General features: G+C 35.5%; 1 protein-coding gene across 1 annotated transcript in view; it reads left to right on the top strand.

Moving 5' to 3' along the window:
* The window catches only part of NDUFS4 (NADH:ubiquinone oxidoreductase subunit S4), a 46,469-nt gene extending 35,285 nt beyond the window's left edge, over window positions 1-11,184 (top strand). The window contains exons 3-5 of the mRNA XM_058864640.1: window positions 2,900-3,072; window positions 6,654-6,727; window positions 10,976-11,184. Of these exons, the coding sequence (XP_058720623.1) occupies window positions 2,900-3,072; window positions 6,654-6,727; window positions 10,976-11,079 (351 nt within the window). The 3' untranslated portion in view covers window positions 11,080-11,184. The remainder of the gene's footprint in view (window positions 1-2,899; window positions 3,073-6,653; window positions 6,728-10,975) is intronic.
* Window positions 11,185-23,691: the final 12,507 nt, after the last annotated feature.

Here is a 23,691-nt window from a genome sequence, read left to right as displayed (position 1 = left end):
GGCAACAGCTCAGCTATGCTACAGTACCTTACATGTCTACAGCAAGCAAAATCAGTAATTTTATGTCAGGACAACTTGAGCTTCAGCAACCAGAAACTCATTGTCCTAACAACTGTCTGTTCAATTGCCAGCTTTTAAAATGGGGAAGATATCAATAAACGATTGCTAGATTCCCAGAAGGCATGGAAACTCTAACTATAATGAATGCAGCTATGGAGAGCTAGCAATACCATGTAGATATTTCAGTTTTGGAAAGCAGGCAGGTTTTAGTTTTCAGTTTGAAAAGATTTTTGTGGGATTAATCCTATATTATTAGTGAAATAACCTTGATTTAGAGCCAGCTGAGTGCCCAAAAAAAACCATGGCTTGAAGGGTTTGTCTGAGGTTTTGGTTTTACTTTCATCCAGATAAACAAGTCTAAGCATTTCTTTACTATGGTTATCTCATAAATATAGCATTTGTTGATTTTTACCCTCCTTTTAGATTGCGTTCTGTATGCACCATGTAATATTTTTATGATTTTCTGGTGTTAAGTCATCAAAAGAGAAAGTAGTGTATGTCCATAATGTTTTTCAACATAGTATCTTTATTTTAGTAGTTCCAGATTATCCTGGAAAAATTTAAAAACTTCTAAATCTGAAGCATAAATTTGATAATGGATTTATGAGATGCTGACAGTAATAATAGTTAAAAAAAAAAATTTAGATATTTTGAAGTTTACATATCTGAAAATATTTGATGATAACAACCCCGGTATTTTTGCATATGCCATACTGTTTAAGAGCAGAAAAAAAAGATGTTTTGTGAATACTACTACATTTTCTCATGTTTGTTAAATACAGAAATAAAGGCTAGTATTTCAGCCTATTTGTATAAATAAACAAGCTGAAATGTTGAATCCCCACCAAACTTTACTGCAGGTAAAAACTCCTTTTTGTTAAACAAAGCACTTTGCCTATTCAAATCAGAAAAATTTAAGCAAATTCCTTCCTAAAGTGCAGTTGAAGCTTCAGAAGTGAAAAATGCCAGTCTGTCAGAAGGTATTTTTACATGGAATGTAAATGGTATTTTTACTGGAATGTTGCAACATTCCAGTAGCTGGTACTGCTTCTCTTTCATATCACTGTTAGATTCATATTAAAAATAAGCATGACTTGGTCCTAATGAAAGCATTTATAATGGAATTATTAAGATACTTTGACAGTTTCTTGTGGTAGTTTGGGTAGAAATGTCAGAAGTTGGAAAGCTAGTGTGAATGCTTGTTTGTTACCCCTGCTGTCCTAATTGCAAATGGAAGTCAAATGCTTTAAACTTCCTCCCTTTTATAGTTTTAAGGGACTGATCTCCCAAAATTTCTGAAGTAAAATTGAAAATGAGAACTGCTGTATTTCAAAGGATAGTCTGATGACTGTATCAGGAAGTTTCAAGTTTGCCACAAAGCAAAATCCTATAGCGTTTGTAGGTACATTTATGTAAAATGACAGTGTTCTATTTAAACTTATCTTTTCATTCAAGTCATGGCAATACTGTCAAGATGAGTTCAATATGCCCAAAGTTTTGTGGCAGCTTTCTGGACTTCTCCCAGTTTACAGCTTGTTCCTGGAGAGAGAGAAGAGGAGGGAAGGGGAGGGCAGGGAGGGAGGGAGACTGAGGAGCTCCCACTGGCCTTTTAAGTATGTAAGGAACAGGAGTAGTTCAAACCTCCTTAGAGATGGATTTGATGTTTGATTTCAGTCTTTACTAGGGTGAACTGACAGGTTAATTTTGCATAATTACTGTTTAGTTTTTAGCAAGAATGTTCACTTTAATTATATCAGATGCTGCCGAGGGTAATTTTTCACAGCAGTTCTTGTGAGGTTTTTCCCTATTTTATATCTCTGTTAAAGTCAGTTAGTATTTTTAGGCTGGTGTGAAGGATTTGTCTTTGTTAGGTTATGGAAGGCTCATCCCTCCCTTGTAGAGGAGGGCATCCTACTATTGATTATATACAATGATACAAATATTTTTTTTCCTTTGAAGGTTGGCATCTCCTAAATCATTTTGTCCTTCACAAATATACTGAAGAATGTTACCATCATCAAATATCCTTCTCTTGAACTCAAACATCAGCAGAAGAACTGACTGTCAAGTGCTGAGTCATAACTTGAAACATGAAGAGGGGGTCAACTTTATTTAGTAACTAGTGGCTAGAGAGATAAGAGCTGAATTCTAGTACCTTCTCTGCAGTCTCAAACAGTAGTATATTGTGGAAAAGATACTACCTTCTGCCTCTTCCTTCATGCTAAGGATAGTGTCTTAAATCAGCAGAGGTGTTGGTGTCACTTAACAATATACAGAGTTAAGTCCAAGGGAAAGCACTTACACTGCAGCACATACTTGGCTGGCAAATATTTTGGTGAATAGTTCTGTTCATATGAGTTTGGGCTCCTAATGCTAATGTAAAATATTGGAATTTGTCAGTGTTTCAGTCAACACTCTAATACTTTCCTAAAGGAAGAAAGCTTTTGCACTTTTCCACATTGGTTTTAGCTGGTGCAAATTGAAGCAGTCCTGACTTTGCAGCTGTGGACAGAGAAGGATGGGGAGAAATGTCCTATCCCTCCTCTGGCTCTAGTTGTTTTGAAAGTTGTAGAATCTAGTTGTAGATGAAAGATGAGCAAGTTCAGGTAACTGATCCAAGCAAAATCTAACTCAGCCAGGGGAAGCAGAATGATAGCAGCCCTAACATGTATCACCTTCAGTTGTGTTCATCTGAAATCATAATGTATTTTTCTAAATTTTTTTTTCAGCTTTTGTAATTTTAAAAATAAACCATGGATTTATGTAAAAGCATAAGCAGTATTATTTTACAAGTCTCTTACAATCCCTTTTTTAACAAGTAATATTATGTTTTTTTCAGGATATCACTACTTTAACTGGTGTTCCAGATGAGCACATCAAAACCAGAAAAGTTCACATCTTTGTTCCAGCACGTAATGCAATGCAGTCAGGAGCTAACAATACAAAGAAGTGGAAGATGGAATTTGATAACAGGGAGCGCTGGGAGAACCCTTTAATGGGCTGGGCATCTACGTGAGTACTTACTGAATTTGAAAATACTTTTCTTCTATATTTGGCTCTCACTAGTAATCTAAATTTGAAATATTCTTTCTACCTGTAAATCTGATTGTGTTATAACAGTACTTACAGGAAATGGTTGGGTTTGTTTGTTGTATGATTTATGATCTGTTAAGTTTAAAAGCAGATTTTTAAAGCTCACAATATCATCTGGAAGAGTTTGAAAAAGATGTTAACAGGCAGACATTTCAATGATTACACTGTGGTGATGTTACTGTGTGGCAGAATCAGGGCCAGAAGGTCTTCAGTTACATAAAGTAGTAAATTATTCTCAGCTCTCAGTTGCATCTTTTAAACAAAAACAACAATATTCTGGATTTTTTTTATCCTGAGGATCTAAACTAAGGACTCATAACTAATAAAAAAAACACAACAAGCCCAGCTATTTAAAATATTACCCTATTTGTTAAAATATTGTCAATATTCTTAGTATTAAAATTTCTTAAATACACAGAAAATCCAGAAAAGTACTACCCTTAGCTAAATATACTATAACTTGGAGATATAATTACAACTTGCATATTACAACGATGCATCTAATTTTTAATTCTTTTTTTTCCTTATACGAATATAATACACATCTCACAGTGTGGTTAGAATTCCTGTAGACTCTCAGAACTCTTCCAGCAATTCCTCTGACAATATTGTAATTTTGATTTGAAGCTGTCTTCTTTGAGGCATATTCAGAATAGTTAATTACTAGACATAAGCCAAAATCAACCACTAGAGATTATTTTTCAAACTTCAAAAAGAATGCAGTGTGTACTGAAAATACCTGGCTACAATCATATTAGCGCTTATCATCAAAGAACACAAAATTCTATAAAAAAACCCTTAAAAACCTTAAACAGTAAATAATTTGAGGTTGCATTTTTTGAGATGTATTAACATGCTAAATCCAGTAATAGAAATTATATATATATATAAAAATATATAAATATATATAAAAATATTTAATATATATATTTATATATATGTAAATGTATCCAGAAATTTAGTTTAAAATAACTCTGAAATCAAGTCTTCCTGTTGCATTGATTTCTCATAAAAATTTGAGAAGGCTCTACATATGTTTTTATTTTGGGTTAGGGAAAGGAATTTCTCATGGGTAAGCAAGTAGGATAAAAAAAAATGCTCTGTTGAGAATTGACACTGCTAGGTTAAAGGTTTTGTAAATTAGTTTGTATCCATTAATTTTTAAGTCATTCTTGTAAAAACTGTTAGTGTATACTCTTGTGTTACCACTCAAGACCCAAAAATACCTAAGAAGAGTTTCTCCTCTTGAGATTTAATTTCTGCAAAGAACATTTCTTAGACAGTTTTCCATTTACTTTTGAATAATGTAATGGGATTAGTGGGTTAGAGCTCTTTAGGGTGTAGATATTAAAGCTCTTTTTTCTCTGAACTCAATATACTTACTTACCTGTAAGTCTTTCCTGTATTTCTGTCATTTTGCAGTCTTATTTGGGGCTGGAGGTTTTTTTTGCACTTGTTTCCTGGCTATTTATCTAAGATAAATAGCCAATAATTTTTATAATTGTAAGATAAAAAGATAATAAAAAAAAATAAAAGCCAATAACTGGATAAATTATCCAGTTATAGACATAAGTAAAATGGACCCATGACATTTTTTTTTTTTTAATTGAGAGGTTTTGTTACGAGTAAGCCTAAAGAAAGTTCTTGGGCACACCTTTTAATATAAAGCTGTAAACAAAGAAATGTGGGAAGTGTGAAGTTTTCATTGTATGAGATCTCATAAGAGAACAAAATGTGGAATCCTAATTTTCAGTGACTGGTAGAACAATTGGGGGTAGGCATAAGAAATTCTGCAGCACTGGTACTTCTCACACTATCAGTACATGATGCTGGACATCCTGAAATCCAGTTTTTTCACATGATAGCTCATTTATGGAAGTAAATCAGAAATGTACTTTGATTAAATGAAAGATAATTCCACATAAAACAGTACTAATTATTTCTACACAATTCTCATTTCCCAGCTGCCTCTGTCCTGGATGGGCAGTAGTCCCTCACTACACTTCAGACTTAAAGCTTCTTTGTTCCTTTTTAGCAGTGTTGAAAAGATTTTTCTAGCCCAATCATGGAAGAGAATAATGATAAGCAAAAGTTGTCACAAGATTGCAGTACAGTGGGGCTACTTGATTCTCCACTGGTCATGTCATCAGTTCTTAGTTCCTAATTCACTTAACTGCCATTATAAGAGAAATCTTTAAATGTCTTTAAGAGACACTATCACAATGGCTTGCAAAAGTGTAATTTCTGTCTTTATCCTGGGGTTTTTTGTTTGTTCATGGTGTGTTTTTTATTTGTTTGTTTCTGATTTTTTTATTGGGGAATATATTGGATGTATAGTGAACTCCATTTTTCCATGTGTACATCAGATAAAATTACACTGTTGTCTTTGCTGGAAGCGAGATTCCCCCTTTTCCCCTCCCCCTTTGCCAGTCACAGGCTTTGTCCTTTATTGTAAAGAGTTCAGTGTATCTTCAGTCTTTTCTCTTCATTTATCCTTCTAGGTTCAAAGAGAGAGCAGTTGAGAGGCAGCTTCTTCAATAGTTTGTTGCAATTTGGTCTTGTCTCTCCAGTTGTCTCCCAGGCTCATATGCAGTGTTGTCTCAGGGAGGTTTTATCTATCTTTGTGTTGCTACAACCAGCCTCTCATTTCTTTAAGAGTTAGAACTGGTTTTTTTTTTTTTGCCTTTTTTTTTCATCCTTTGTCATTGTTCTTAAATTGAGCTTTTATAGCAACAAATAAGGCAATTTTGTGTTTTAACTGAGAATTTAATTTGTTTCAAAAACCTTTAGGGTATTTCATTCATGCAGTTGAGGAATAGCTGGTCATCTAAAATTAACCACTGTGTAATTAGTTAGCTAGCAGTTTGCATTTTGGAGCTTCATTTTCAGTTGTGGCCTGTGATCTGCTTGCTGTGTAGGAATAAATTGTGGGAGTCATGTGGCTTCTGCCTAAGCAGAACTTTCAATATTTTTTTATGTACTTTTCAGTTAATGGTTAATTCCTTCTCTGCTTACTTTAGAATTCTGCTCTTTTCTGTCTGAGATTATTCTTCCCCTAGCTGCTTTACAGACTTTTGGTCTCCTTGAAATGTTTAGAATTACCTTAAATCTCCTGATCTTACAAAAAGAGAGGGATTTTACAGATTTAAATTAAAGAGAGTCTTGCAGAGCACTTACTCTCAATAAGTACTCACTCACTTAACCTCAGCAAGCGGCTAGATGTGTTTGTGTAACAACCTGTAACACAACCCAATTAATTTTTGCAAGTGATTGTGAGGGAAATTTAATGCGATGAAAGATTAAAACAATTCTTTGCAGAAAGTAAGTGTTGGCCCTGAAAATAATTTTAAAAAGTCTTTTGAATGGTTTGTGAGTTGGCATACTAGCTGGGTGAATTGGTGAACTGTGTGTAATACAGCATTTGATTTAACATTTGAGAAACAGATGTATGTTTTTCCTATTTCCAATATGCCTAAAAATTGTCATCTGATTACTTACAGAGCTGATCCTTTATCCAACATGGTTCTTACTTTCTCTACTAAAGAAGATGCCATTGCTTTTGCTGAAAAAAATGGTACGTATTGTATGTATGGGCTATGAGGGGTTCATCCTTCCATAGGCAGTCTTGATGTTAAAGTATTAACAACAGAATAAGTGCAAGATGAAGTACCTTCCCTCCATTCTGCAGAAGTGGTGGACCACTAGCATTCTACAAGAGGAAGAAAATGGGAAGGGGGGTTATTTCCAGGGGTCTTGAAGGCATTGAATCTAGACTTTCCACTCTCTAGAAAGGTGTTTCAGCCATTAGTAGTATTATTGAAATGTAATACTAATATTAAAATGCTTTTATGAGTATCTCTCTTTTGAATGAGAGCTGAGTGAGACCTTGCTCATGTCTTGGAGGAAACCTAATACTTTAGGTGTTTCCCAGGCTTGGTGTTCCAGCTGCATGGCAGTGTGATCTTTGCCCAAAGGCTTAACACGAGCATCTCAGTTCTTACTAAGGGAGACTGTAAGAGTTCTTGTGCATGTTTGATAATCAGAAAAATTAAGATTAAATTACTACCAAGTAAGCATGTTGGACTTCATTATTGGCTGTGTTGTAGCATAGATTTATTGTAAAAGGAACCCAAAAGGATCATGAAGTCCAACTCGCAGCTCCTCACAGGACTACCTAAAAGCAAACTGGGAGACTTAAATGATCACCCAGATACTCACTGAACCCCAAGAGGCTTGCCCAGGGAACCTTTTACCATGACCACAATCTCTCAGTGAATAAACTTTTCCTATTGTTGAGTCAGGACTTCTCCAGATGCAGTTTCATTCCATTCTTTGTGTCCTGTAACTGGTCACCAACAAGGAGATCAGCACATCCCCTTGCCGCTCCCCATGAAGAACCTATAGACTTAGGATGTTATGGCTAACTCTGCATAGTGCTAGAGTCTAAACATGTTTGCTTGGTGATTATTCTTACTTGTAGAAAAGCCAGTAGCATCACTTAGTATTTTTAAGCCAATGTTGTATCAGAGGGAATGTATCTGTAAACTTAGTTAGGCTTGTATTTCCTGACAATATGGACAAACAGTACCCATAATCTCAGCCTTTTGTATATTCAGCAGTCTTTTTTTTTTGTGTTAGCATGAATTTTTTGCTGCTCTCTTTTATTTTCTTTTATTTTCTTTTTAAATCAACTCCATTTTCCTTTAAAAAAATTAAGCTTGTTGCTTAGTCTCTATGGATGTGAAGAAGATTAATTACATTGAGATAAAGCCAGGAATAATGCATTTGAAGTGTAAGGTTCTTTGGAAGTCTTCTCTGTGGTCTGCAGCTTTCAACTATATTTAGTCTGGTGTAAATAGTAAAGTTCCTTGGTCAGACCAAATTATCCAAAGTTGTTAGATGGCTGATATTGTGCACCACAAACATGGTAAGTCCATTAACCTATACATCTAAGAAACGAAACCATTTTGTATGCAATTTATTTGCACTTTTAAAGATAAAGGCTAGACTCTTATTTGTCTGTTCCTCTTTGAATGGAGGTTTTTTTAGCTTAGTAGTGCTAATTTTATTGAAAAGTAAATTCTATTATCTTAGAAAATAGTAAAAGTCACATTGGCATTGGATAATCTGTGTGATTTTATTAGTGTATTTTACTGTTTTATGAACAAATACGAAATTTATGAGATTTTGGTGTAGTTTCATTTATGCTTCTGTATTGTTCATGTTGTTTCTTGAACAATTCAGCATACAGGAGAAAAAAATTAATGTAATGAGCTACTTATGTAATTTCTTTGTAGATGTTATATTTTGTCTTTTCAAAATGCAGATTCAAATGAAATGCATTTGTTCAGTGTAGAAGGGTTATGTCTTCACTGAGTTAGAAATTACTCCACTGTGCATGAAACCCACTAAACTAAGGCTATGCCTGGGTATTAATATTAGTAGTTCAAGATTCACGTAGCTTGCACTCTTAATTTTACCATAATTGAGATGCATCAGACTTTTCTGTAGATACTGCCTTGCCTAAATTGTGATTTCATTTTTATTTATGTGTATGATATGTGCACAATATTTTCTGTAGTGATAGCTTCAAAATCATGTGTAGCTAGAAATACAGATTTTACATTATTTAGTTCTGTTTTTTAAAAGACATTGGAAATTTAGGCACACATTTACACTGGAAGTTAGCTTCTTAACCAAGACAGTATAGAGACATATCTTAATCTAAGAACACAAATACTAACCTCTCTCTGTTCCTCCTGTATGAACCACACAAATTTTCCATGACAGAATTCCTTAAGAACCTGGAGTGTAATTTCTGAAAATACTAGATATTGCAGGTTATTTTAGTACAGTTGGTAAACTTAAATAGTTCTTTCACACCTAAGAACTTAGGGAGATAAGGCAAGCTGTCTTTCTGCCTGCCCCATCTGATGTGTTTTCTAACGTTGGAGTAGCAGTGCTGGATGCAGTAACAGGAGCCATTGCTGTCCAAAATACTGCAGCTGAGGATGGTCTGAGTTCTAGGCAAGGCAGAAACATTTTTAATTGAAAGAAATTAAAAAATCTGACTATGGGCCTATTTTTTTTTAAACCTGTGTGATTTAACTGAAGCAGTTGTTTAAAAACATGCAGCTTAAATAACAAGGATGGAGAGTTTTTTTACTCCACAATAATCTTTAGATGGTGAGGGTGTTCTTCCAGAGGCAGTGAAATCTGCTTTCTGTCTACTTGGCTTGTATGGCAGGGCTCTGGGCCAGATTAACTTCCCCCAGAATTCTGGTATTTTTATAAAAGTGACCTCTGCTCTCAGTCGCGAGCACCTCGAAGTGCTGGTCTGAAGAAGTCTGTTCCGAGGTGTGGAACCTAATCACATATGGTGGCCTTCTGCAATTATTAGTTAGATGTAACTAACCTTATGCTTTTTGGGTATCTGTGGCACTGCAAGTCGTTGTGCAGACAGTTGCAAATCTTTTTTAGAGACACTCGGCCCCTCTCCATCTAGTGTATAAAAAGATGAAGCAATACCTTGGGGCTGTAGATTCCATTCGAGCAGCCAAGTGTCTCAATGTTAGGTGTTACAATGCTGAATGTTGCAATACGGAAGTCTGTCTCTGGATCTACTTCTGGCGGTTTACTCAAGCTTGTATTTTTAATCAGAACAGGAGGCAAAAGCCAGCGTTCTCACAGATGGAAAGATAATGTTTTTAAAATCTCTGTTCAGTGTTTCTTACAGAGAACAGTTAACTTGGAAATTAACACTGGTGGAGACTAATAAACACAAAGAAAATGTTTGTGTGACATTTGTGAATATGCAAAATTGAGGCAGTGATTTGACAACTTGTGTATCTTACAGAACATTTTGATGTGTAGGTGTATCTTAACTGTTTACTGTGAGCACCTTAAGTATAAAAATTCAGATATATCTTAAGCATTTTGGGGCTGGCAACTTTCAATTTTAAGACTAAGGAAGAAAAGTACTGTCTTATGAGTATCACTTAAAACTGCATATTTAACCACTTCTGGCTTCAACTGAAGTATCTCAACTTTGAGTGAAATATTGCAGCTAAAGAGACCAAACTTCGGAGTACTGAGTGCTGCCCTGGCAACTTTCCAGGCACCTGGAGGCTGCAATCAATTTGCATTTTGATTTACATAAACACTGATGTCTCCACCTCCTCTTTTCTGACATTTTTAAGCATTTTTCTCGCTTAACTATCACATAATTTACTTGTCTTCTATCACTTCATTCCCTTTTCTTTTTGCTCCTAGTTTTTTATGTTCTTATAAAAAATGTTGAGTATTAAACTCCTTTCTAATGTTGAAGTTTTTCTTTGCTTTTTGGGTTTTTTCGGTCCTCCCACCCTTCTTTTTTTATTAGCTTTCCAAGTCTCCTTGTCTTCCACCTTCGAGATTGATCTTTTGTATGTTATCTTATGCCATGTTTTTTCTTATCTTCTTCATTTCCTGTGCCAACATACACAGAGCCTTCGTGCTTCTGTATGCTATGGAATTATGCAGCCATGAACTTACAGGACATTCAGTCTTCCCTGCTGAGCTTATCAATGATGACTGTCAAGTTTTTTGCATGGAGGTCAATAGTATGGTTAGGTCTTGCCATCTCACAGAATGGTCATTTGGCACATTTATGGTGTTTCATTATTCTCCATTGCCAACTAGAAAGGAACAGGTTAGTGGGTGCCTACAATGAAAAAACATATTAAAGTTAAAACCTTTACGTTGCATTTGGTGTATATCATATGCTGAGGATATAATTTTCATTGTTTCTTATCTCACTCTGCCATTACCCCATAACCTCTAGGCTGGAGTTACGATGTTGAAGAAAAGAAGATGCCAAAACCTAAATCCAAGTCTTATGGGGCAAATTTTTCTTGGAACAAAAGAACAAGAGTGTCTACTAAATAGGTTGGCATTGGCTGTATGACTGTGAATAAAGTCAGCTGTGCTGTATTTATAGTCCATGTATAATACGTCTCTTAATCTCCTAATAAATTTGACCTTTAAAATACAGATGCATCTTGTGATGTCTATTTAAAATGGTTTTCATGTCTCCAGTTGAACCTGTTACAAACTTCCCTATAAATAGAGGAGATTTGAAGTGTTCATACTTCTAAAAACTTGCTGTACTAGGAATTTATCAAAAGGAATGTTTGAAATCAGCTGCAACTTTAGAGGTTATGATTGATCTTTGATGGTAATTTTGTATCTACTATCCTGTCTAAACTTCTGAAGCTTAATAAGTTCAGTAAGCTTTGCATATACAAATTCTTTCAATAAAAGCTGATTTTTTTTTTCTTTCTGTACAAGATAATGTTGGCAGTTGAAGAGCAAAGCATGGCTATAACTCAAGACTGTTCTGTATAAATGTATATTATATAACTGCTTTCTGCTGAAATTAATATTGTCATTATTCCAGAAGCATTCAGGACTGGAATAGAGAGCACTGGATTTTGTTTTGGCTGTGGAGTAGGTTTAATCCAAAAGATTAAGATTGTAGTTGTTTTTCTGTGATGTTCTTGAAAAGTGAAACTAAGCCAATTAAACATTCACAAATTAAGTCAGAATACTTGCCTCACACAATATCAGCATATACTAATTACATAATTACAGTTCTGGGTCTTTTATTACTGGTTACATGTTTATCTGAATTGAGGTTTCCTGTTGCTTAACAGAAGATGTGGTGATAGCATCTCAGCCTTAACAGCAAGTATATTCTAAGCTCAATTTGTCTTAAATTATATTAAATTATTCATTTTGAAAATGCGTAATGTTATATTTGAAATCTTTGTTTATATATCTTTGGCTATTGCTTTATTTCCTTTAGCTTAACAAGTTATGGTATTGACACATGATCAATAAAATATACTACAAATCAGGGGGTGTACACGTTTTCCCTGAGAAAACTGAGAGTTTTGTCCCAGCTGTCACAAAAGATACAGTTGAAACAGCTCTCTCCACAAAGACCTAAGTAATAGTGTGTTGTGTTAGATTTTAACTAGCAGAAAGCATAAAATTATTTTGTATTGCCCAGGTTTTGTTATTATATGGCATATATTCTTGTTTCAGTTGTTTCTTGTTTTCAGTTATATAATACAAGTTGTATTCTTGTATTCAGTTTTAACCAGCTCCCTATAATGCTGGCTAGCATACGTGTAAGGAATTGGTTCTGACCCAGCTTTAGCATGATCAATCAGCTGGATTAAGTTGGTATTTTCCTATCACAGACAAAAACTATGATTCTAATTCATCTTCTGTTGAATTTGAAGTGCTGCATTTTGCAGTGGAGCCTGAAGTCCTCCAGGACCACCAAAGTGCACCAAACTGGAATTTTAACAGCCGGAATCTACTGCATCTCTTCATATTCCAGTTCAGCTTAATATGCTTATCTAACAAGACAGTAAAAAGAAAAGCCATTCATTGGAGTTTTTTTCAAGTAAAGAGCAGCAAATTCTTAATTTAATGATTTTCAAGCTCTATCAGATTATCAAAATGAAAAATCCATAGGTATTCAATGTAGCAGAGACACATCTTGGTTTTTGAAATTACATCATCCATAGAATTCACTGATTAGTGTTAGATACTTACCATTATCTTTGGATGCCTAATTCATGAAATTGCTGTCTGTTAATCCATACCTCTCATAACTAGCATCAGTTTCATATAAAGCACAGTTTCTTGTTTCTTTGTTTCTCCTGGACAGATAATGGAAATACTTAGAAGAAGAATTTGATAAATCCCCTTCTGTTTCTAAGAAATAAATACTTTTTGTTTGTTTATTTTTTAATGATTTTGTATTATTCATGCCGACTTGAATCTTTAGATTGTGTTTGAGCCCCGATCTTTTCCTTTGGTCATTTTCCTAGGACTTTTTTTTTTTTTTTTATTCTATTGCATGGTTTAAGAATAACCATGGTGACAATGGGAATAGAATTGAGTGTAGTCACTACAGTCTTCAAACTAGAAGTAATACTGAGAGCATGACCTTGGAAAGGAGCATTTGCAGCAAGAATATATTTGAAAGATCAGAAGTTCTATTAGATACACAACTTCTTCACCCTTTCATTAATTTAGCAAATCATTGCAACTCTAGGCTGGAACTGAAATTGTACAAGATGATCTGGCTGTCTTTAGTAAAGTACTTTCAGAAGTGAATGCTTCAAGGTGAACTTCAGCTTCTATCTACTCTGCAATGTTGGGAGAAATAAAATTGCTCCTGAACCTTGAATATGTCAAAAGACACAAGTAAACTACTATAATTGGTTGTTTATGATGAATCAGATTAGCAATTCATCTGAAGGAGAATTAGAATGCTGAATGAGATTACAAATTCATTTTGATGATAGAGTTAGCTGTGCTGCATCCAACTAATCTAAGCTTTTAATGGGTGGAATATTTGAAACCCGTGGAAGTAATGAAATCATTACTGGATAAACAAAAAGTGTAAAGCTCATGAGTAAGCTGAATATGTTCTTTACCCAGTGGGATTTGTTTGCATGTCATGTGTCTTGCCTCCTTACATGGCAATAGCAAAAGAATGTTAAAGAATTACTGGACACTTGTAGTAATTTGCAGTTGCAGAGTAATATACCACAGATAGTACATTTGTATTCTTTCATTGAGCTGTTTTAGAATTAAGGTGGGTTTTCCTCCAGCTTTGTAGCTTCCATTGTAGAAACCCCTGTGGAAAGAATTGACTGATCTGAAGTACTTTATGGTTTGGCCTCTACAGTTATGTTCTGTGAAGAACTGTAGCCTCGTACATGCTGCTGCTAGAGACAAAATCCTTTCCCATTTCTAGCAAATTTTTTCACAGAACCACCAGTTTTCTGAAAGACACTTATTATCTGTCATTGCTGTCTCAGCCAGCATATCATAATGAGTTTTGGATTATTCCTGTCAAGTCTTGGTGAAAGTTCCTTCTTCAAAGAAACAAGCGGTGTCATAATATCTTTCCTCCCATATGCTACTACTTTTTACTCCCATCAAGTCTACAAGGTATGTGATATATAGGTTTGGGGGATTTTTAGTGTCTCTTGTCCACTTGAAATTTTCATACATGGAAAGGCTGGCCACTCAGTGTACACAGTACTATAATTACTGTGTAAAATTAAGAATGTTTTGATGAAATTTTAGCTTCACTAATTTCTTTATTTTACCACACATTTGTATTTTCACCTTTCTGACAGCTGATACCAAGTGTGCAACCTGCAGGTACCAGGAACATTGACATCAGTCATAATTCCAATTAACCTTATTTTTAATTAATAATAAAGGCCTTGCAATTCTTTAAATCATGATACTTTAATGGAACATAAAGAATGTCAGGCAGCTAAGAGCACAGTTTCAGATTTCTAGCAGAGTATTCCTTAATTGTTCAGTTTGATGGGTAATTTAAAATAAATCAGACTATTATTGAATGCTGTGTAATAGAAAAATTATTTACCCATATATGCAAAGTTTCATTGTGGTAGAAAAGGAGAAGCTAATTTCGACAATTACCAGCTTTTGTCTGTATTTTGACAGTTGTGTAGTTTGGTTTTGCCAGATTCAGTTATTGGATTGTGTCTGGTTACTGGGGAGGTCAACATATTTTGGTATTCCGAAAAGAAAAACGTGCAAATAAAGTAATAATCTAAGAAAAAAAATTTGGACAGTTGTATAATAAGTTATGGCATGTCTGGTAAGGCATCTTGCTTTGATAATTCATTTTTTCTCATTCCTGTTTTCTGAGAGGGATTTACATTTAGTTGGTGCTTGATTAATGCTGGAGTATATCACCAACTTCACAAGATTGTGCTTAGAGCAACTTTAAACAAAAGGGCTGCAGAATAATTTTTAATTTTAATTGGTATTAAAATGTTGATTTCAGTGGATGTAAAATACTGATTCTTCACATCCATGTTCATCATGAGAGAAAGTAGAAAGGTTCCTGTTGTGAATGCTTCCCACACAAAAAGTGAATGACCTTTTAGGTCACCAAAAAACCCAAAAACAACAAAACCTTTTAGGACAAATTTATTAGAGTAAGTACAAATAAGTTGATTAGAACAAGACCATAGTCTTAAAGTAACTGAAATTTGAAACTGTGTAACTATTACTCATGGTTTAAACATTTTTCTTAAAATTCTCATTGGAATAACAGGTGACAGGTTTTCAGATTTTTTGATTTTGGGTTTTGGGTTTTCTTTCATACCTCCCTACACCTCAGAAATTTCTATAAATAATGCTGTGGACATATAATATAAAAATGATGTGATAATTTGGCTATTTTAGATGTTACTTATTTTCACATTCTTAATGGGTGACTATGGGGACAAGGTGATTTGAGTAGTTGATTTGGGTTTACAGAGGGCTTTCAAAAAAATCTTTTACAAAGTTACAGAGAAGGGCAGCAGCACACCTGAAGATCTTTTGTTTGAGGAGCAAATCTCTAACATGGAGGGGAGAGAATTGAGGATTAGTATGGTTGGCCTCTAAAATCACAAGTAATCCAAGGAAAACTGTATAATTCACTGTCTTTTAAACATTAGCAAACTCATAAGAACATTTCACATAGCAGATTTTTAAATTCATTGGCAATTTTTTGACTACTGAAACTATCTTTACACTAGATTCAGTACAAGAAATGCATGTAATAAGAATCTGCATTAAATATAAAATTGTATCCTGTTTTGTAAAATCCCTGCTGACAGCTAGGAAACGCATCCTTGGAGTATCCTTGTTTTTATCAGCCCCCGCCAACACTGAATTTCAACAGCCAGAATCTACTGCATCTCTTCATATTCCAGTTCAGCTTAATATGCTTATCTAACAAGACAGTAAAAAGGGTTTGTTCAGGTGTCTATCCTGATCTGGCTCAGGATGGCTGTTCTTTGTACTGCTTGCCAGTATGGAGTTCCAACACTGTATGCTATTGAGTTTTGCCAATGTTTTGTGATAATTAAATACATCCTTTATAGTGAAGAAGTGACCACAGTTTCCACTTCGAAGCTGAAGGACATTCACTGTTGACCATCATGATCTTCAGTGATCATTAGGTTTCTTAAAACACATTATCATACTCAGATACCCATATGTGACCACATTCCACTGTTTCAACAGTATTCTCTAGGACTTTAGAAATACTTAAATGAAGGTACATGTACTGTTTTCCTCCTAAAACATTCTGTTAAAACAATGGCTAGTCTTAATAAATAACTACAATTATTCTTAAAAATGTATCACTAAGAAGACATTAAGACAACTGTTTCTTCTGGTACTGTGCCTATAAATACAGTATTTTAGGCATTTAGTATTTAGGAAGGTATTTTAATTTCTCTGATATTAGGTAGAGAAAATGGGAAAATTCTTATCATGTCTATCAAGTAAAGGAGTTGTCTTCTGGCATGCCTTGGTTGTCTGTTACAGGAATATGTATGCAAAGTTGTAGTCAGTCTGCTGAGATGATTTCTATAATTGAATGCATGCTTGTCATTGCTGCCTTCTTCCTTAACCAGCTCATTCCTTCTTCCTTAACCAGAAATCAAACTGAGAGGTACTGTAAATTTAAAACCAGTACACACTGATTATTACAAACAATCCCTAATAAATTCTGTGTTTATTCCAGTACCTTTTTTGATCAGTTCTTGGATGCTTTACTATTTTTGTTTACATGATCCCATATTGCTGCCAGATAGTTTTGTCAAAATTACAGAATGCTTATAAATTAAATTTATTTTTGCTTTCTTACCCTTTTCCCCATCTGACCACTTTAATTGCTTCAGTTGGGATATCTGCACCACGCTTAAGAAAATACTTTTGCGTATGACTGGGAAAATGTTGGAGTTACTGTGCCCTTAACATTTCATAGTGTTTTATTCATTACTGTGTTGCATGGAACATTCAGATTTTAGCTTTTCACTGATGCATTTTCTGTCTTTCCAGTTTGTTATTGGGATATGATAGCAAAGTTCCTTTACTAGCCAACACCCCAAAATATAGCCTTCAGACATGTAAAATACCCAATTTCTAGAACAGATATAAAATCTCAATTTATCGCAATTGAAGGAGCTTCACAGTGACATTACAAAATAAAGTACTTGATTGTGGGGGGAAGCAGGGGTAATTTTAAATTTCTGATTATCCTTAGTTTGCAACTGCCGTTTGTAGTTATGCATAATACAAAACTTTGGAGCAAAATGTATGTTTGCCTTAACCCAGAATACTGAACCATAGCACTGAGAATGCACAGTAACTGAATTCCACAGGCTGCACTTGCACAGGTGTAATAACTACCTAAGTAAAACGATTTTTAAAAAATTACTTAGAATAACTACACAATGAAAAGCAAAATCTGCCACTGTTAATATAATCCAAATTTTAAAAATAACAGTAAATTGGGAACAACTTTGCTGCAGCCCATCACAGTAACTTGGATTAAAATTGCAAATCCAGGATCTTACAGTATCTGTTTCAAAATGAGGTGAAGTGAAAATTGCCCACCTATTCACAATATGTGTATATTTGCACTTAAACCGGGTTCCTTTAGTAGCTGTTAGATTTAGATTAATTTCACTAGTGCAGAAACCTGAAGAGATGCAGAGAGCTTTAGAAATACCTTCTTGTCTATTGCTGTGGGTGTGATGTGAATGAATGTTAAAAGTGTATGTCTCAAAAGAGACTAAACAAGATATTTGGGGGGAAGAAAAACCTTGAAGGGTTTTAAAACACATAGCAGCCACCTTCAGCATAGAATTCCCTAAAGCACAAATGGCTGAAGGCTGTCATAATAAGCAAAGGAAAAAGACTCAGCAGGCATCCCTGCAAAGCTAGACAGCTGTCTACATTTGCTGCCCTTCAGAAACAGGACCTGGGCTAGACGGAGCCACCATAACCACCTTTCGTTCTCACAACCACTTTCATGACTATAAACAGAGACCAATTAAATGACTGCCATCCCAGGTATAAACACCTGAAGTTCAGTCATCAATACCACTCTTCATGACTGAGAGGTAATTAGTGTCTGTTGAATTAAATATCATCTGAGTGATAATGAAACTGTTGGATTTATATCTCTATATCTGAAACTCCTTGCTTTGCACAGCTTAGGGTTGAAATACATATTTTTATTTTGTCATGTTATCTGAAGTTCCTTCAGGTTTTTATCCTGCCTGCTTTAGATTTGATGGCTGAAGCATCCTCTGCTGTTACTAAGAATGGCTAAGAAATTTTTTTTTGCTTTTTTTTTCTTTTCCTCCAAACTAGTAGTTTAGTTTGGTGTCAGAGTCCTGCCTATGTCTCAAAATTCCATATGCTTTCTGAATGAGGCATAGATATGCTACCAGTCAGTGCTACAGAGGTGTAGAAAAGTTGGGTGTACTCAGTTCTCTTGATGTACATCAAAAATAACATCCTATCTTCAGATTTCAGGCTGATTAAGAAGCACAGGAGAGAGAAATTGCAGGCCTGATGTTTAAAATTAAGCCTTTATTTTCCTGAAGAGAGCCAGAAGACCAAAAGGAAGATAATATAGGAATTCTATTTCAGGAAGGGAAGATTATTTATTTTACGACTTGAAATTATGTGAAAGAAAGAGCCAAGATAATTTTTAGATCCACTTTAGATCTGCTTTCTATACACTGGAAAGCAGGTTATGAGGAAAAGTGAGAAACAAATACAATTACTACTTCTTTTTTGCTGATTTTTACGTGTTAGAACAGGGTAGAAAATAATCAGCACCTGGCTCCACCACCCACCAATCACAGAATGCACCTTAGGAAATTGTCTCAATACCAGGTTTCACTTCTTGCCTCCTTTTCCCACACTACATGATGGCTTATCTTCAAAGCATTCCCATTTCACTATCTTCAGACAATTCTGTTTTGCAGGTGGAAAGCAGCTTTTTGTTTTTCCTCAGCTTTGATCATTACCATATGGTCTTTCATACGTGCTCACGGTCGCTTTCTAGGATCGCAAATTTGTTTTTCTCTCACTGGGCCATTTTTCTGACCAGTTCTCTATACAAAAAAACTACTCAAAGTGATGTGGTTCTTGGAAGTATTTTGGGTTCCAGACAGAAACAGTTGTATGGTGCCAGGGACACAGATCCATGGCCTGGCCTGGGGATGAATGTTACCGGGTAGGAGGCCTTATCTCAGAGGAATGTTAGCCTAAGACGCAAATACTCGTAACAGAAAACAAATGGTGTCATAGAAACAAAAATCCAGTTCTTACTGGTGCCTCCTGGGCCTTTTATTCTTTTCCATAGGCATTGCCTTAAAGATTCAGTCATTCTTTGAGTGATGTGGTTGTGTGTGCTCTATTCTGCTGCTATGTTCTCTGGAGTTTGGAATTTCTTTTTTGGCCAGTAGGCTCAGCATCCCACATCGGTGCACTTAAATGACCTTCACCATCTCCTGAGGTCACAAAACGGCAGAGTGTAGCCAGCTATCTCATCTGTGATTAGAATTGCTAGTTGTGTCTAGGTGCTTAATTCATTTAATCTGTGGCATATCACTAATCTAGTAGCAGGCTAAATCAAAAAAGTTTTATTTTTAGGCTTCATTTTGATTTTTTTCCTTACCTATTACAACCCTGCTGTTTGAGTTGTCAGCAGTGTAAAAAGTTCTCTGAGTCTTGGCAGTTTGGAAATATTCTGTAAAAAATTAGGTAGTGTTGATTAGGGAAATGCTGAATTGTTGAAATCATTGTGATTTGTGGAAAAATTCTGCCTGAAGTAACATTAGTTTTGAAATATTTTGCAGCCCGAGAATGATTTCAGATCAAAACCACTAAACTTGCATGAGAGTGGACAGTAGAAAGAAAGTACAGCATCTGGGAAGGTGCAGTTAAGGGTGTGCATATACTGCTACTACAACCCAGGTGAATTCCCTAACTGTTAGGCTAAGGAATTCTTCTTTTTTGCTGACACAACTCATACCCATTTATTTACAGGAAATAGGACAGTTCTAGAGAATTGACTGAAGCAGGGACAATAGATATTGATAGGATACCCATGTTGTGTAGGAATGACCCAGGTCTGATTTGAAAACAGAACTTCAGTTCTGGATCTTATGTCTCCTAGGAAGCTGCTGTGACTCTTAATTGCTGTAGTTTATTTCTGTCTTACTCTTTTTCTGTTTTTCTTTGCAAGGAACTTCAAAAGCTCCACATTTTATTTCCAGGCAAGGTCCTCAGGGATAATATTTCCCCACCCACTTCTAATTAATTTAGAGTATCTTTGCCAGATCACAGACAGAATATGCTGCCAAAATCTTGACTTAGAAAGAAAAATCCAATTTCTAATGCTGTCTTACTGAAGAGAATTTGCAAACTTTGGCTTTGGGAGCATCAATAGGAATCAGTAAAACTTGCTTCAATTTTAAAGAAGTCCCTGGGCAATAATAACCTGAATGTGAGAATACTTAGTCATGTGACATGGGGTGCATCCATTTCTCTTTGGTACGTGCAAGCATTTCTGGCCTGCCATCCTGGCTCAGAGACTAAAACATTCTAGCATATCAGGTGGAACAATCCTCCTGCAGTATATATAAGGTTGTTCTCACAACCTTCACCTGCAGTGATGCTGATAAAAAGATTTGCAATCTTATGTTCATCCAAATAAGCTCTCCTGCTGTTTCCCTGAGATCTGATTAGTCTGAGCAAGTTTCAAGGTTCTTTGTACTTAATTTAGTAGCAATTAGTCCAGTTTCTTATAGTCTCAAAAATATCACTGTGTGTAGACTCTGCAGTTATTGAGCCCTTCATTCTTAGCATTATAGATAAAATGTACGAGGACTGGTTTTTAACTCTTTTTGTTTCTTAAATCTTTCTGTGAATATAGGATTCTTTATGAGCGTTTTGATTTTGCTTCTTGAAAACCAACAGAAGTCCACCTTACTTTAATTCCAAAGCAGAATTTATCCTTAAAGTAGTTGTAGGTTTCCATGTCAATAACTTCATTGCTGTTAAGAAAATCTCTTCTCTGAAGACAAGCTGAAAGAGTCAGGGCTGCACAGTCTAGAGAAGAGAAGGCTTTGGGAAGACCTTAGAGCAGCCTTTCATTACCTAAAAGGGTACCTCACCTACAGGAAAGTTGGTGAGGGACTTTTCACATGGTTGTGTAATGATAGGACAAAGGGGAATGACTATAAACAGACAAAGAGTAGGCTTAGATTGAATATTAGGAATATTAGGATTAGGAATAAATTCTTTACTGTGAAGGTTTCCCAGAGAGGTTGTGGATGCCCCATTCCTGGAGGTGTTAAATACCATACTTGATGAGACTTTGAGCAACCAGGTCTAGTGAAAGGTGTACTGACAGGGTTGGAGCTAGATGATCCTTGATGTACCTTCCAACCCAGACTGTTCTATTGTTAGAACACTTACCTTATTAAGACATTCCCAACCCTGGCTGAGGTTACTGGCTTTGTTGAAAGAGAGAAAGAACACCATTTTGCAAGCAGTACTGCAGATTTTCTCCCAAAATGAACCCATATGGATTGCTAACTCAAATACTCTATGTTAACAGATAGCTAAATGAGAACCTTCTACCCAGTCAGATAAAGATGTACTTCATAAAAGCTTCTGCAACTTCTTTTGGAAATATTCCCATCTTTGGAGTATGCACTATGCCACCTGTTTATGTATTTATGAAACACTGCTCCCTGCGGGACAAGTCTGGGTTGTATGCTTATTTTGTTAAAGCGCTACTTTAATCTTCAGACACTAATTACCTCCTGCCAATGAAGTTATGTCCAGAAGTAAAATATATTATACCTTTTCTCTCTCATTTCAGTTTCCCCAAATTAACTGCTCCTTGTATTGTATACATGTGGGCAGTACTCTGCTATTTCAAAGCTTTTAACAGATTTGTAAATGAAGGAGATATCTGGGACTCCATTGAAGACCATCTAACAACTCAGGATGAAGTATTCTGACTGTGCATTTATGGAATGTGTGCAACAAGTGAAGAGTCACTGCACAAATTGGTGTTTTATAAAACAGTGATCATCAGAGGAGCAACAGTGGAATCTCCTTTGAGTGAGTGTTTATGTGTTTCACTGTTGGTACCTGCAGATGCTAATCCAGTGATAGGAAGCGATGCTTACCATCCAGCTAAATAAAGATTGAAATGCTGTTTAATCAAATAAGCTTATGTTCAAATGTATCCCTAAGGGTGTCTGACTGGTTTGATGTCTGCATACTGTTAGTCAGCTCTTGGTATTCTCTCTACATCCCATCCCATATTATTCACATCTGAGCTGTAATTCCAGGTAGATGCTACTTATTCAGTAATAACTAAGGGTACATAAATTGTTTTTCTCTCTGGGATGTTCACAATTCTGCTCAGTGGATGGACATCATATTAGCTCCAGCAGGGTGGTTCAGAGTGGTTTCCCATTACTGATCCTTTCTTGAATAACTGTTCTGGTTAGTCAGTATGTTTAACAGAAAATTTGTAATATATTGCAAATAATTGTAATATATTGCAATATATTGCAAAGCATTATTAGCCCTTATGTTCAAGGGAAAATAGAGTTTCCCATTGCTGTGTGTGTGGCATTATCATCAAGGTGCTGAACACATAGAATGAGCTGGGTTAGTAGAAGTGACTGTTCTTCCTCCAAAAAAATGTATCACTCATCATAAATCTAATTGTAGAACTATAGGTTGACTTTATACATCTGGAAGCAATAAAACAAGTGGCCTATACTCTCCAAGTGTCAAGATGGAGGATAGGAAGTGGTGAATGACATCTTAGAAAGCTGAGCAGGGTCCCTACTGCACATTGTCCAATCTCTTACACTGCTTTCAGAATGGTACCAAAAATTATCACTGATAAGTAAGTTGCTGAGATGATTTTTATGCCATCTGGCATGAAGGCTATGATTCTGACCTCACATCTTCATAATCATTCTCCAAAGACCAAATCTGGATGTATTGCCAACATGCCTACGTGCTGGAGTTAGAATGGAAACCTAGATTAAGTGATTAATACAAACCTGCATCCCCAGAAGCTAGAACTTACTCTTCTAGATGATGAACTGGTGAAATAGAGTTTAGGAGATTTTGGTACAAGAGAATGGGGAGTGCCTATGTTACAAAAAAACCAATAAGTATCTCCTCTATAAATTCCACATTCTCAGAATGTTCAGGCAAAGGACATATGGAACAGTTCATTGTGCTTAACATCCCTTAGGGCATCAAACATTTTCCAGCTTGTCACAGTCACAGAGGTTCAACAACTCTTTGGTGAACTTAAATAATAAGAAACACAGGTCTTGAGGGACCTAGAATCAATCACAGCCAACTGTGGATATAAATTCTGCTGTTGTCTACAAAAATATCTGCTGTAAATGCAAATTCAGTATAAAGGAAAAAAAAACCAAACAAAACACACAAACCCACATGGAGGATAATATGTGAGAATAAAATTGGAAAAATTAAACATGGCACCAGTGTCCCAACCCTGGAATAGCAGTAGGACATTTTTTAAGAGAAACTGGCTAAGGGATCCTAGAAAGTAAGCAGTGCTTA

Source organism: Poecile atricapillus, chromosome Z (genome assembly GCF_030490865.1).
Source record: "Poecile atricapillus isolate bPoeAtr1 chromosome Z, bPoeAtr1.hap1, whole genome shotgun sequence".
Taxonomy (NCBI): Eukaryota; Metazoa; Chordata; class Aves; order Passeriformes; family Paridae; genus Poecile; species Poecile atricapillus.
Note: the sequence above shows the minus strand (reverse complement) of the source record. Positions and strands in the feature narration are given on the sequence as shown.